The following is a 16,200-nucleotide window of genomic DNA, read 5'->3' as shown; positions in this document are numbered from 1 at the left end:
AAGAACTGAACTCGAGGCTCATATGTAGTTGATAAAATACTCAGAAGTTATAATATTTGAGGGGGCGCTATTGAGCAGGGTGGATAGAATAGAGACCACAAAATATAATGAAGTTTCAAAAATACAATGAAGGTGCAAGCAGTTTCAGATGCAGATGTTTCAGATTCAGTTCTAGATGCTCAAACGTCCTTAACATTTCAAAGTTGCCATGACATGAAACCACCAAATATAATCATAGTGGGAAAAAATAGCATTGACTTTTCATCTAGAACAGGGCAACTTCAGTAATTATATATACAGGCTATTCTTGCTAGCCCAGCTGTCAATCTGGATTTCATAATTCAGTAACAGAATGCCAAGTGAGAAGAAAAAAGCTTATTCAGAATTGCCCAGACAAGAATTACAGGCCAGTGTCGCCAAAAGAMCGATGCATTTCCAGTCTAATTTCTTTTCTGCATCTTTTTTTTCTAAAGACCGTTCATCTGTTGCCATGGCGACCATTTCCCCATCCCCTTCCTTCCCTTGCACAGATACTATTCTGAATGAGCTCTGCTGCTGCCTAGGCCACTTTGGCTGTGYCTCCTGCTCAGGAGGAATCATAGAATTGGCAAGGTTGGAAGGGACCTCTGGAGATCACCTAGTCTAACCCTCAAATGAGTGGCCCACACGGGGATGGAACCCATGACCTTGGCATTATTAGCACCACGCTCTAACCAAGCTAAACCTACTCCCCCCCCAAAAGCCATAGGGAAATAGTAAAACAAAACACCTGCAACCACACAAAGTGCAGCTGCTGGTAACAGAAATGTTTTGTTTAATCTCCATCTACAAGCTCGTATATACAAGGGGAGAGAGGATGCAGCCATGCAGAGCATGAAAGCATGCACGTGTGACCTGACTAGCACATCTCCTAGGATAYGTTTTTGTCCTTAAAAAGGCCTGTCACATCATATCCCACATAGACTCACAGCATCAGTGAGGCTGGAAGGGACCTCTGSAGATCATCTAGCCCAACCTCCCTGCTCAGCAGGGTCACATCACTCATACTCTTTTTTTTCCCCCCATTACTGCTGAGATGCAGACTATTAGAAGTAGCAGGCAGARAACAGGGATCCACTTCGCCCGTTTTGCGCAGCTGGCAGCTTCTGCGCGAACGGCCCCGGGTCTCCACGCCCAGGCGAGCTGATCTCACCACGGCGGCGCGGTCGGAAAAGGCCTGGGAAGCAGCGGCCGCACAACCGCGAGCGGCCTGGGGCAGCGGGAGAAGGGCAGAGGCCCCCCCGGGGGCCGGGGCTCCCCTCCAGCGCGGCCTGGCCGCCCGGCCGCGGGCCTCGCCTGCCGCCTCACACGCGGCCAGGGGGCGCCGCCCAGCATGGCGCCCGCGCGCGGCGGGGAAGAGAGGTGCGCGCCGGATGTGACGCCACCCGCGCCTAGCGCGCGCGAGCCGCCCTTCCCATTCCCTTTCGGAAGCCGCGACGTCCCTCGCGCATGCGCACCATCACCGGCGGGCGCCCAGMCGGGCCGGCCTAGAAGGCGTTACGCCAGGTGGGCGGGGCCGGGGAGGTGAGAGAGGCGGGCTCTCTCGCCCTCGGCCCTATGGTTGGCGGCGGCCGGCGGAAGCGGCCCCGCCCCCGCCCGGCGCGCGTTGGCGGGAAGGAGCGGCGGGGTCTGCGGCGCGGGGCGTCTGTGGCGTGACGTAGCGTGCGCGGCCTAACGGCTGGTCTGAGGCGAGGCGCCGCGTCCGCCCGCGGGCCGCGGGGCGGCGGGCGCSATGCAGGCCTTCCTGAAGGGCCCGTCCTCCATCAGCACCAAGCCCCCCGCCGCCAAGGAGCGGGGCGCGGCGGGGAGCAGCGGCGAGGGCAAGCGGCTCAAACCCGTCCCCTGGGTGGAGAAGTAGTAAGGGCTCTTCGGGGCCGGGGGCGCGCAGCGGCGGGTCGCAGCGGTGTCGCGGGGCCGCGATGGGAGAGAAGGGGCGTGCGGCGGAGGGGGGACACCCATCAGCGCCTCCGCCTGGCAGGGAGGAGAGGAGCCTTCTGGAGAAGCCTTTATTTGCTCCCAGAGAGGTGAAATACCGCGGGCTGCAGTATTTTGTGCTTCTAGAGACTAGTGTTCAGACTAGTGTTTACAAGAGAAACAGATGAGCAGCTTCCTGAAAAACATTAAATCGCTTCAGTACTGTAGTCTAGAGACCTAAAACAAATTTTCTCCATGATGTTTTTTAATCTCAGATATGGAATTTGTTGTAAGTGTTCAGGGCCTGATGTCACCTGATGGGGAGGTGTTTTTTTTCTCAATTCTAATTTTTGCTGAAACTTTATTAAATAACAGATTGCATTTAATGTCTTTTTGTTTAGCCGCCCAAAATAYGTGGATGAAGTTGCTTTCCAGGATGAAGTTGTTGCTGTGCTGAAGAAGTCCTTGGAAGGTGCTGATGTGAGTGTAATGATGACAGCTACCCTGTTACAGTATGTTTAAAAAGAACCGTTAGCCAGTGATTATGAATTACTGCTCTTCTAAGTTAGGAATGATCTTTTTTTTTCTGTAGTACTTTACAAACAAGCAAACTTGRCTTTCTAGTTATATACTGTGAGGAGTGTAATGTTTCTGATGTTACCAGCTTCCTAATTATTGTAAAATCATCAGCTCTCTCATGCAGTTTGGAATCTGTCCAGAAAAGCTTAGTTGGTACATTTCTTGCTGATGTTCTTAAATCTTAAAGGCTTTTGTTATGTAGGCATTATTACTCAGCTAGGACTTTTGACATTTAAGAGGAGAGGGGAATCTTGACTTTCATAAACAGGCAGTCTGAATGGCCAGTCATTCCCAAGCAGGCTCGGTCATTTACCAGTGCCTCTACGAAATTGCTAAGCATTAAAATCGATACATTGTTTGATATGAGGAAAGCTGGAGTTAATAACTCTCAGATCTATTATTTATTTAGCGATCCCCAAACTTTTTGGACTAATGTTTCCAACTAAGTCTCAGCAGCTTTAAAATGCTAAGTACGACAATTTCACTAGCTTCACTGCAGTGTTGGCATAATACACCTAAGAAGAAGGGGAAGAGAACAGTTTTGGATCCCCTTGTTTGTTTATGGTTAAACAATAAAGAGTTATAAGACTAGTATAGCTTTCCATTTCCTTTTACTCATAATCATAGTTACTTTTGGCTAAAAATTCAGTGAATCRTGTACAAACGATGGTTATTTTCTCCCAACTAGGCAGCAGGGAGGTGGGAGTAAGGGRTCTAGTGTATAGCTAGTAGATGACTGTGCTTTTTTTGAAAGTCTAGAAAATTTCCTTTTTACATGTGTGCTGGCAACTTCTTCTGTTTCACTTTTTCACCTAGTCATTCTTGTGCTTTAAAAGATGTTTCTTTTGTCATGGAATGCTAATGCCAGCTGAAATGGTTGGTAAGGCTGTTTTGAAAATGACGTTCATAATTGAGATCTGTTTACTGACAGCTATAAAGAAGAATTCAGATATTTAGATTTTTTTGCAAGAAGCTTTTCACTGGTGGTTTGTTCTGATGCACAATATGGACTAGTAGTCTTGGGTATTTGAAAGTTTTATCTTAAGCCAATTTGCAAAAGAATTCTGACTTAGGACTAGCATGAGCCTATTTCTATCTGAAAACGTTAGTTTAATCAGAATTTCCCAAAGTATAAGTACTCATTTGTTTAAGTTTAGGGAACGAAGGTGAAGCTGATAGGACAGAACTGGGGAAGACTTCTATAATTCATTTTATAAAGCAAAACTGCTGTACTTCAACTGTATAGTTGAATTAATTAGTAAAGAACTATTAGCAGCTAGTTGGAGGTACTTGCACCTATTCTGCCCTGACGTAACAGTCTTGTAACATTGCTTAGGTGATGGGTTGGAAAGTTCTATTTTGAGCAACAGCTATTTAAAACTTCGTAGCCTCTGGATCAGGCGTGTTTCTAAGATTATGAGCCTAGTACACTTGTGGCGACTTTTTGCCTCTCAAGTTGAAAAGTCAAATTATGCCTTTTTTTTCCCTCCCCACCCCACCCCACCCCCTTTTTTTTAATAGTTACAGGCCTTATTTTATCATGGCTATCCAAACTCAGCAAGACATTTGAGAACAAAAACATTCAATCATTGGCACTTGTAAAAGCATTTAAGCATAAACAGCATTTTTGTTAGTTCTTGAAAGGACTTATTAAAGGGACAAAAGCTTAAATTAAAGCCTGAGATGGCAGATGCTTGTTTCAGAGGTTCTTATTGAATTTGGAGAGCTGTTGAGTCTTTTATGACTATATTATGCCTCTTAATTTCATGAAGTTGTTGATTGCTGTTGTAACCTGTAGCACACATGATCATCCAATAGTAAGATTTTGTAGATCCCCTTCCACTACAGAAACTTCTGTGAAAACATTTTAAATTCATGTCCACTTTTAACACTAAGGTTTATCTAAAGTGGAGAGCTGGTGCTTAGTTGATTTCCTGTAGCTTTWTGCAGGCCTCAGTTTGGAAGCTGCTGGATAGGGCAGGACTCCTAGATTGCTGATGCATCTCAGTCTTAAATAGTGAGCATCTCTTTGGTTAAAATTGGAGAAGTCAGAGTCCTAGTGGTTGTGAGTTGGTGAAATTGATTTCTGCCTGCCAGGACTGTCCATTTTGTTGCTGCTGCCATTCCTGCTTTTTGCAAAGCCTCTGACTGTGTCATAGTATTCTTTGATTTTCAGTTACTTGATGATATTTTAATGACTGAAAAGAGGGTTAAGGGTAGGCTGATCATTCCAATTTACTTGCTTACTTGTACCAAAACTTTTAGAAAAAGACTTGGGGTTTGCATTATGAACACTAACTTCCCTATAATCAGGGTAAGATGTCTACAGGTATCCTGCTTACTACTGGCAAGTTTGGAAAAATGGGTAAGTGGATTGGGTTACAGTCTATTAAAAATACTGCCACTGAGTTACGTAAAGGATTAGGCTGTGCTTTGTGAAACAGCAGTGTAAATACTGGTGGTAACTATAATGCAAAATGGAGGTATAAATGGTGGGTTGATACACAAACACTAGTTAAGTACGGGTTTAATGAAATTATGAAATACAGATTTTTATTAAAACTTCCTACTTGCTAATGCTTGTTTTGAGAACTAGCAGTGTGGATTAGCATACGGGGTGAAATTATGAATCTTGTGAACACATAGCTCTACAAAATGTCTATTCTTGCAGTGCACTGTCTTAAGATTGTTATTACYAAGTTTTCAGCTGTCACTCAGTAAACATTTCCTGTCCTCAGGACTTTCCTAAGAGAATTAGGGGACCAATAATATGGTATCTGACTGAACTTAGAAAAAATATGTACTAGCTTTGGATGTATTTACTTTTTAATAACTAGAGAAATAAGCACTAGCAGAAAGAACATGCAAAACTTGAAGTGGGTTTGTTTACTGTAAAAGATTCAAGCTGTACTGTCCRTACTTTTACAGTAGATACACAGTGAGTCTGTTCTGTGCCTTCRTTGTTAAGGGATACTTGTTACTATGCATGTCTGTCTATATTTCATTTTCTGGTTATGAAGTGTGTATTCTTGCATTTTCTTATGCTCTTTGGATGTTTTTGTTTTTACTGTTCCCGTTCTGTCTGCATTGCTTGCTATATTCAGCCTGAAATTCTCTAATCTAATTTTAGTAAACTCTTTTTAAAAAACAGAACCTTTATTAAAGGCTGATAATCAAGTCAGACTGGGGCTAGCCTTTTTAATGTTGACTAGAGGGGACAACTGGATTCCTGTTCTAAAAATATAGAATTGGAAGTGATTTTTGGGTCACCAGCTCCCATCCCTTGCTATCAAAGGCAGGTGTGTTAAAGTGCAGCCTGCTCAATTTTTAAGAGGGATTAATTGAGTTAGTTGCATAGAAAGTATCACTTCTCTGATAAATAGAAAACCTCTTGTTTTYGGCCAAAACTTACTCATAACTAATTTATAGCAACTTGATTTTATGCCAGCACTGTTCTTTGCCCCTGCTGCTGCTCTCTGATATTTTTACAGAGAACAGTCATTCCTTCAGCTTTTGTTTTGCTAAGTTAACTAAATCAAACTCTTTTGGACACTTCCCATAAGATAAGCTCCCTGTTCCCTTAATCACATTTTTTTTAATTTGAGTTTATGTCTTGAATAAGGATGATCTGAATTGTATGTAGCTTTTCAGATAAAGTTTTATTAGCACCATGTTGGTATTAATTTTTGTCYATCTTTGTCAGAAATACACATCCCAGGACCACTGTGTTAGACAGAATCAGGCTATTTCTGTGACTGATGGATTAAAAAAAAAGTCAATTTTTACTTTACTTCCAGCTGATGAATTCTAGGTACCTAGAGATATTTAATTACAGCCTCAAACTGTGAGGTTTTATATTTTGTACTGCTAARTGTCATCCTATAATTATTACTGCAGTCTTTGCTGTGCTACTTTGATCTTCCTGTGTCAGCATATTTCTCCAATCCATTCCTATTTTCATGCCAAAGCAATTAACGAAAATATTTGAAAGATCAGTAAACCTAATCTCTTTGAGGAGATTCCACTGATTTTCCCCATTCAAAAAAATCCTTGGATGAATGTAGAAAATTATTTGCTCGCGCTCTTGTATTCCAGGCAATCATTGCAAGCATCTCCATGATTACCGTTAGAGAATGCCTGCGTTGCACTCGACACAATTACGGTGCAAGCATTCACAAGCTACCTCGTACTTACTGCAGTGGAGTTATGTCAGCCTAGAACTYTCAGCATGGATTGCAAAGGCAGTCTGAGGAGCTGAGAAAATATRTGATAGTTAACCTATGCCAAATTTTATCATAGCTGTGCGTCTAGTAATATGCAGGCTGTTTGAAGGGCATCTTTGGATAAATTTGCATGACACTGCAGTCATATTTGTAGCAGTAAGTTCTGTATGCTTTAGTAACTTCATATCAAACTTGGCCTGGAGACAATATATCCAAATAAAATATGAATTGAGTAATCAGTTTTGATAGAACATTTGATTGTGCCAGCAAATGTCAGCTTGTTTATGCAGTCTTACAAACAGCAATTGATTTGTCATTCTTTAAAGCACTATGCGCAGTGACCTAAAGTGAAGGACTTGGTATTATATAGCAGAAGAAGTGGATAGTTTTTCCTCCTATCAGGTGCTTGATTTACGAGTAGGTTTTGTTGAAGGCTTTTTGTTTGTTGTTTTTAAAACTCTGCCTTGCTGTTTCAGCTTCCTAATCTGTTGTTCTATGGCCCACCTGGAACTGGAAAGACGTCCACAATTTTAGCAGCAGCTAGAGAACTTTATGGGTAAGCTGGAATCTAGTAGCTTTGGTATAAGTGTCTGTATCAGATGTCTGCCAATCATGTGACCTAGTGCTTCTGGTCCTTGCTTGTTTTTACATGGCTTCTGGAAACTCTTACATCCATTGAAAGGTTTTTTTTAGGAGGAGCTTCATGTTCTTGTTCACTTGTAATGTGAGATTTCTTTCCATGTTGTCCAGTCATGTTACCAATATAGACTTATAACACTTGCTTGAGACTAGCAGCCATGTAACCCTATGTACTTTCAACTACGTGCTTATAACACAAAAGAATATGAAAAGAAATGGCTTGCATATGCCTTATTGAACTATAAAGGAATTCTAATTTTAATAGCATCTTCAGTAAGTTCTTAGGTATACATAGATCTCAAGGCACTTCATGAAAAGGGTGAATCTTACTCTTCCTATTACGCRTCATCTAGTTGTGCCTGAAAGTAATATTGAGAGTCAAATGGAGCAAGTGTTGTAGTTCTTATGAACTCTTCGTATGTTTGTTGACTCACTTTTAATATTTGGGAATTTTTGACTGATGAACTCAGAGCCCTGTAGGCAAAAAAATGAATGAGAAGGTGGTTTGATCTTTGAACAAATCTAATGTCAACRTTGATACCTTGTTTTTCCGTTTATCCTTAGTTTTTGGCTAGTGATGTTTTCAGGAGAGGACAACTCCACATTGTGCATCCACTTGAATTCTCACATTTTAAAATCCTCTGTGTTATTTTGTTTTCACAGAGGTGCTACTACCTAGTATTCTGCTGCTAAATACTGCCTGTATTGTATTTTCTGGATGTATGCTTTATTGGTAGTATTGCAGCTGCAAAGCACTGCAAATGGCTGTATCTGGGGATTTTATTGGTTCTTCCACTCTGCTCACAGCATATATGTAGAAGGGCATATAACATAATGTCCTGAACTTACAAAGCCAACTTCCTCCTTTTTTTTCCCCCTGGATAACTGGTGTAATTTTTAGGCTTCGCTGTTTCCTGTGGTCTAGGAGGCAACTCTAAAAATAGCTAATGGAAATTCCTGTCTAGCATTTAATGATCTCCAACCTAACTGTCTTTTAACAAAGTATGTTATTTAGTAGCATTAGCAAAAATATCTACTGTTGAGAAAGGCCAGAAGGATTCTTGTTTTACTTTGTAATGTATCGTTACAAAAGTTAACAGTTAACATGTTGTAATGAAAAATTTGCAGACCTGAATTATTCCGGCAAAGAGTCCTTGAGTTAAATGCTTCTGATGAGCGTGGAATACAAGTGATTCGGGAAAAAGTGAAGGCTTTTGCCCAGCTAACAGCATCTGGAAGCCGTTCAGAGTAAGCATGGGATCAAGCTGACCCTGTCTGATGGACTTTCTTTCTTAGGACTGTACATGTGGTTGTTTTTGTTTAGATTGATTTTATAATTCTAATATAAGCAATGGGCCTGCACTGCCTAGAAGTTGGCAACATGCACAGGACTTTAGCTAAGCTTTGATCTAATGTTGAGAGATTAAATACCTGGGTGATTTTTTTTTTTTTTTTTTTTTTAACTGGTGTTGGATAGGGTTATTCAGGTGGAGAGGGGAAAACCCCCAAAAGATCTAGCCTTTTGGATTTGGTAGTATATTCTTGACTTTGAAAATGTTGCCTGGCTGCTACAGAAAGATTTTTCAAAAGTTATGGTAGTAGTAATTTCTCTAGTACCCCTAATATGCAGTGTTATACAAAATTGCTGCTAATTGATAAGAGGCTAGCAAGGTTCTGGTGCTAGGTTGTGACCTGTGCAGGTGAAGCAGTACAGGTCAAAGAATAGCCTGTGGGATGTAACAGGAAGAAACTGCGTGCCACAACGATTTGGCAGGAAATGGTCAGAACTTGTGTCCTGAAAGTAGTCTGCTACAGTGTTCTTCTGAATTTCTGGGAATTAGGAAGCCTGTAAAAGAAAATACTGCATTAACTATTAAAGGAAGTATTGCATGGCTACAAGTATTAGAGAATTTTGGCAGTGTTCGAATGTCAGTTTGTGCATGTGAAATCAATCCCTACCCTCTTAATAAAAATATTAATCCCTTATCTAAAAAATAATCAAAAAGATAGAACCTCTGATTCTTTTTATTCTGTATAGATACTTAAATAAAATATGACCTACCATTTTTGTGGAGATACTTTCACTTGATCTGTAGGTCTGCAGGACTCTTGGATAATGAGTTTGTTTTGTGTGTGTGTGTGTGTGTGTGTGTGTGTGTGTGTGTGTGTGTGTTTTTCTTTTTTTCTTTCCCCCCCAGTGGTAAGGTTTGTCCTCCTTTTAAGATTGTGATTCTGGATGAAGCAGACTCTATGACTTCAGCAGCCCAGGCAGCCTTAAGACGCACAATGGAAAAAGAATCCAAAACGACACGTTTCTGCCTTATTTGTAACTACATCAGCAGGTTTGTGTAGAATTTGTTGCTTCCTTGGGCTTGTTGCTCTTATTCAGTACTTTTTTTTTTCCTGCAAGACTGATACCTAGTTTTCATAGGTCTTATTTAACAGAGCTGCAGCTATGTGAGTACTACAAGGTTGAAGACAATGTTTAGGTTTCAACTTCTATACTTCTATTCTTTACAGTGTTGCAATTTTAAGGTTATGTCGCTCCCTTCTGCCCTCATGGTTTCATGGCTTCATCTGTATGATTGTGACCCATGGAGTCATTTGCCAAGACACTTACTTTTTTTTTTTTCCTCCCCCTCCCCCAGAATAATTGAACCTTTAACATCTCGATGCTCCAAATTCCGCTTCAAACCTTTGTCAGACAAAATCCAGCAGCAGCGACTATTGGACGTTTCTGAGAAAGAGCATGTGAAAATCAGTGGTGAGGTAACTTCATAGTTGCTGTATAGTTCTGTTGCTTAATCCAGTGTGTAATTGCATTGCAGTGAAAGGGGGTTGATTAGCACTACTTCTTCAGGCTGCTCAGTTGTACTCAATATAGTATATAAACTAATTTAGATACTATTCTCATCYGTAGATGGGGTAGAATTTTCAGAGGCTTGCTAAGGCCAGGGAAATGTCTGCCAGAAAAAATTAGCATAAAATTACAGGGCGTTTAGCTCTGCACTGAGTATGCTCAGATTAAACCATGCTTCATTCTGAAGTTGTCAACACACATTTGCACTGCTTAGTGTTACATAATTAATAACATATTCAGTATGTATACTTCCTGTATTGCCTTTCAAACTATGCAAACTTTGTATTTCTTATGATGTTTTAAGGCTAGTAAACATGAGTACGGGCAAAGTAAAATTCTGCAAGGTGATTTTTGTTCCTTTTATTGTTTAAATTCAAAATAAATATCAGAACTTGTACTTCAGCGTATATAAAGAGGCGTTGACAGATCTGAGGAGTTAGGTGTAACTTAGTCCACAGAATATAGATATGTATCTTGTGAATCTGTTGCCTCATGCTTCAGAGAGCAAGTTAAATTTGCTGCCTCATACTTCAGAGAATAAGTAAAAAGCTACTTAGGTAATACAAGTTTCTCTAATCTAGGATAAACAGTGGATCATATCACAGTTGTGTGCTGCTGTCCTAAGCTTCATTTAAACTTTGAGACAAGTAACTTGAGAAGTGTTTGGGCATGTATTTGTAACATGAAATCCTGTTCCTGAGAGCTGCCATCTGCATTAGATTTGTAGTAGTATTTATATTAGTAGAGAGGTTGCTTTGTAACTTCTGTGTTGAGCTTGGCTGTGACCATCTGTTTCAGACACTATTTGACATTTTAAAATCAATTTGCTGAAAAAGTGTACTGGATTGTAATTAACAATGGAAGTATAAATTGTCATTTTTCCCCATTGTTTCTCAGGCAGTATCTTACCTTGTCAAATTGTCAGAAGGAGACTTAAGAAAAGCAATTACTTTTCTTCAAAGTGCAACTCGCCTAATGGGAGGGAAAGAAATTACAGAGAAGATAGTCACTGAAATTGCTGGGGTAAGTTATGCTCAGTTTCTCCTGTAATTACTCTGAGAAATGTTTGGGTAATAAACATACTTGCTTCATACGTCTATTCAGGGCATTTTGGTCAAAGTTTAATTAAAAAAATGGTTTTATTTCTGTTAATATTGCTAATGTGGTAGCAGTACACAACTATTTCTCCCATAATTTTTTTATAACATTTTCCCTCCATAATTACACCCATAATTTTAATGACTGACTGATGCTGTGCACATATTTAATAGTAAATATCTAGGAACTTATTGTATAACTAAAGGAAAACTGTAAAATAGTCTTACAGTTTAAACAGTTTAAAATATTCTGCCTGTGAATGCAAAACACGTTGCCTTTTGTTGGATAGTAGACAAGAAGGTCTTTCTGGTGATTATACATTATATAGCGTTACAAAACATGGTTTGAAAACACTGCAAGAGGAATGACTTTAACAGCTTGTTTTTAGTGTAATGTTCACAGTGACATTGTCCCTTTAAGCATCTGTGCAGCTTTTGCATTTTAACAAAGCAGTGGTTTTTTCAGTATAACATTAAATGATACTGACAGGGACAGCAAAAAATGGAGCAAATGAATCTAGTAACTTTTGGGAAGGTGTTTCTATAGCAACAAAACACCTCTAAAGCAAGAAGTCTGAGAGTAGGAGTTCAGGAGCCAGAAGTAAATGGACTTTAATGCTTTAGTTTGCCTTGAAGGTGCTACCATCATGGCTAATTGTACCTGCTTTGGGGTCTGCCACTTTGAAAATGGAGGCAAATGCTGCTGTGTAYCTGTTGTAGAACAATTTTTAGAAGTTTTCTCGGTGAACTCGGTTCAGTTTTGTGTGTCTATATTAAGAGCTGGATTTTACTTGCAGGTAACTCTAAGCGGTAATTTCTAAGAAACCTGGCAGAGAGATTGTTGTAATGATAGGAAAGAGAAGGCATAAATTCCACTTGATGGCTTGCTGAATAATGCTTATTAAACCAAAGGAACCCAACTTTACATCTCCATAAAAACTTCAGGTTGTTGGTTGTATGTTATCATTGTGAGCCTGGATTAACCTTTGTACAGAAGACTAATATAAAGAAGCTTTGTAACCAGAAGAAAAACTATCCAGACACTCAGCTGGCAGGAATGACAATGAATATAGGGCAGGAATGTGGGTAGTGCTTCCCTGCTTACAGCTAAATAACGGCATCTGTTAACATTTTGTCTTCAGATTTATTGTCCGCTCTTGCTGCATTGAGCTTGTTTTTATATGCTTAACTGGAGAGAAACTCATTTGCTGTTTTGCTTGGGTGCAGAATCGTACAGAAAGCATAGACTGATCTAACTATTGAAGGAGGTTTAGTCAGTGTTCTGAATAAGTAACTACATGTTTTGATTTGCGAATGTAGCTTTGACAATTCACTGTCATTGTGTAGGGTTTTTTTTTTGATATTGCTAATACAGAAAAAATATCAAAGCCTAGCGCTCAATCTTAAGATTGAGCAACACTAATCCTATATTCTTATTTGAGAGTGGTTGGTTGCGTAGGGGAATGAAATGCTAAAATGGCTGCCTTTATAAAAACTTTTGAATCTTTTACTGTAAACACCAGCTTTAGTCATGACTTTAATTTTAAGCTTACAAAGTTGAAATTTAAAACTTCTTTTTACAGGTTGTCCCTAAAGAAACAATTGATGGACTGCTATCTGCCTGCCGGAGTAGTTCATTTGAAAAACTGGAAACAGTGGCAAAGGTAGAGTTCTCTTAGTACTCTAGTCTGTATCTAAGTCCCTGCCCTGTGTATCTGGGTTACTGGGTTGCAGCTGAAGATTATCTGGCCTCAGATCAGTTAGGATGCAAATTTCAGGAAGCATATGTGTCACCAGGTGATCGAGTGATCTTACCCTTTTGAGAAGGTGCTGGTAAAGGTGAAAATAAGTTTACATACCAATTTGRCTGCGGCCTGAGTTAAGCTATGGAACTGTTAGACAGAATTATGCAGAGTAAGAATTTCTAGTAAGACATTCAACTCATCTTTCAGATTGTATCCTCAAAGAATACTCTGCACTAGTAACCTTCTAGGTTACAATCCAGGTTCTCAAAGACAATTTCAGTAAGATGGAGAGTAGGAGAAAAAAATCTTACCTTTAGCAGTTTACAGATACCTACGCTGAGGCTGTGTAATATGTGAAGACTGAATAAAGCTGTAATAAGCCTCTGGTTTTAAAATATGACATGTTTACCATGTAGTACCCCAGGGAGTAATTTCATCTTACAAACCACAGTGACTTCAAGTAGAAACTGCTGGAAAAGGCACAAGCTACACATTCATAAAAGTGCATTTATTTTCTTCAGTACAAAAAAAGTTTTCCCTACTCTTTGAAGAATTGGGAAATGCCTAAACTCATGAGTTTAAAGGAGGCTTAAACAGTCCTGAACTGAATATTAAGTTCTGCTGATCCCTGACTTGGGGGAGGGGAGAACATGCCATGGTACTATTCTCMCCTCCACTGAAGTGTTTCCTGCCCATGTGGAGAAAGGCAGTATGGGTGAACCTCTTGCCTTCCACTTGGCCAAGCCTCATAGGATGGTTTTGGCTGGAACTTCAGTTTGAAATCTGGATTTATTCTTCCAAAAACTTGCAGCGGATCTTAGAACTGTTGTACTAGGATTTTTACAAATGTCACTGCCTTACAGTTTCATGTTTCCTTACCTTGGTGTATAGAAATGTGTTGACAGTAAGAGATGATGACGTGGATTTCACATATCCCTAGGGCCTAGTAGTCCTTTGTCAGAACCTGGTGTAATTTATTGTAGTAGTTTGAAACTTTTCCAGTTTCTAGAGTAGGTGCCTTATAGTGGGATTCTGCCTAAATATTAGTACTTGATATATAGTTGATAGAACTTGAATGCATACTTTTATAAAGCATGGATTTTGCTGTACAGAGAAGTAAGGTTTCTTCTAATTTTACCAGCTTCTCTGTGCTTAAATAGCTTTAGCGCTTATGCTTAAATGGCTCAGTATTTGCTATTTTTATAACTTGGCATTAATGACCTTACAGGMAAAAAAAGCTATTTGCCATGGTTTTGATTTTGTCAAAAAACCTTTGGACCTTTGGTCTTGCAGACCTCTGCATGCCTGAGGCTGGTTTATTTTCTTCACTCTGGTAGTTACTGAAGTAGGTGGTACTTAAAATGTGAAGGCTGTGAAACTCTGCCACATCGTGCTGTGGGTGCCAAGCTTTCCTAATTTTAGAGTGAGATTGGACAGGTTCACTAGAGGTTTCTAAATGCTTAAAACTGTCTCTGGCTCAAGAAATCCCTGAGATACAAATTGTGAGAGACTGAGAATATTTGGGTGAAGTTATCACTGTACGCCTGCGATGTTCTTGAGCTCTTTCTTAGTATTCACTTTGGGTTACTTGTCAKTGGGATACTGGACTATATGTAAACTACTGACTTGTTCTATAAAACTTAAAACATCCATAATAACTTCCAGTAAAGTCTTTCAGCTTATACAGAATTTTTCAGATTGGTCTTTGTTTGTGGTGTTTCTACTGCTGCTTAGCTTTTGCTGCCTTATTTCCATTTTCTTCTATCCCTGATACAGAATATGATAAATGAAGGGTATGCTGTTGCTCAGCTTGTAAACCAGCTTCATGATATTGTTGTTGAGAGCGAAGATTTCACTGACAAGCAGAAGTCTGCTATAGTTGAGAAACTTGCGGTAAGATGGCAGCTTGAAATCTTAATAACCTTCATTAATTTCTATTGGTCAGTCTCTGTTCACCCGACTTTCTCTCCCCAAAAGTATACCCAACTGGTTTTAGTTCTGTCATGAAATACAGCACCCAGAATGTGAATTTTTGTTCCTGGGGAGGCTGAGAAATTCTATGAGAAGGTATTGAAATCCTGGCTGAGACAAATCAATTCTTGGCTAGATTAGACTGGCCTGCTGTTGCTCAAACAGGAGACTGATGTGTGCATGTATGTTTTTACTGTGAATTTGGAGAGGAAAGCAAGCAAAGAGATGAGGACAGGCAGTGCATAAAGAATGAACTGCACAGTGCAGATGTGAGTTTGTTTTGCTTATTGGAATCAATTTTGTAAATTATGCCTTYCCAAGAACAAAAAGTGAAATAACTTCCTAAATTTTGACCGAGAGGACATCTGCAGCGCACACCTGCATGCTACATTCGATGAAGAACGATGGATAATGCTGTTTGCCAGCAGAGTGATTCTCCTGGCAGTTAGTTGCAGTGCTAATGGTGCATCCTTTCACTTAAATAAACTGGCAGCCTTGGTTTCCTCAGGAACAGAGGCTTGGAGAGGTATTTTTTCCTGGTATGGTGTGACTGGTATGCGATGTGGTGGCTGCTGGAAAAGTAGCTGCCAGTTAATAAAGTTTGTTCTTCTGTAGTCATGGGGCTGTAACTTGCTTCTTTGTTCGCAGGAAGTAGACAAATGCTTGGCAGATGGTGCTGATGAATACCTGCAGTTGATGAGTCTCTGTGCCCTTGTGATGCAGCAGCTAACGCAGAACATCTAGCTCAGCAGGCYAGCAGTGGCATAGAGCAATTTTTTGTTTCATTGGTGGCTGCAGTTTTGATGGCAGTCATTTGTGTATYTTGTATCCTTTTTACAATAAAAGGACTGCTCAGCAGTTGGAAAAACTAACATTTAAAGTAAAAAGGTGTCACTTCTTTGTACCCCTTTAAAGTGATCACTGGCTAATTAAGTGCCCAGTAACATTTCTGCTTTACAACTGACATGCATTTACTGCCAAAAAATGATGGCACCAACAAAAAAAATATATAAAGTAGTAGTTCACTATGCCTTTCAGGCTAGGGTCCTAACTGCTTTTAAAAATGCTTTAAGAGGCTTCAGAATAAACCTGGCTGCAGAATGTTTTGCCACAATTGACACCTTTTACTGAAC

The 16,200-nt window shown here is 40.1% G+C and overlaps 1 protein-coding gene across 1 annotated transcript; it reads left to right on the top strand.

Moving 5' to 3' along the window:
* The first annotated feature begins 1,629 nt into the window (after nt 1-1,629).
* Nucleotides 1,630-15,954, top strand: RFC4 (replication factor C subunit 4). The gene is made up of 10 exons (XM_085307123.1): nt 1,630-1,896; nt 2,355-2,433; nt 7,232-7,311; nt 8,523-8,642; nt 9,593-9,736; nt 10,043-10,163; nt 11,152-11,277; nt 12,935-13,015; nt 14,873-14,989; nt 15,716-15,954. The coding sequence occupies exons 1-10, from the start codon at nt 1,772-1,774 to the stop codon at nt 15,809-15,811; spliced, it is 1,089 nt and encodes a 362-aa protein (XP_085163249.1). The 5' UTR covers nt 1,630-1,771; the 3' UTR covers nt 15,812-15,954.
* The last annotated feature ends 246 nt before the right edge of the window (nt 15,955-16,200 follow it).

This window comes from Rhea americana, unplaced genomic scaffold (genome assembly GCF_003343005.1).
Source record: "Rhea americana isolate MKP2758 unplaced genomic scaffold, rheAme1 scaffold_253, whole genome shotgun sequence".
NCBI lineage: Eukaryota > Metazoa > Chordata > Aves > Rheiformes > Rheidae > Rhea > Rhea americana.
The sequence above is the reverse complement of the archived record's forward strand: the minus strand, read 5'-3'. Positions and strand labels throughout refer to the sequence as shown.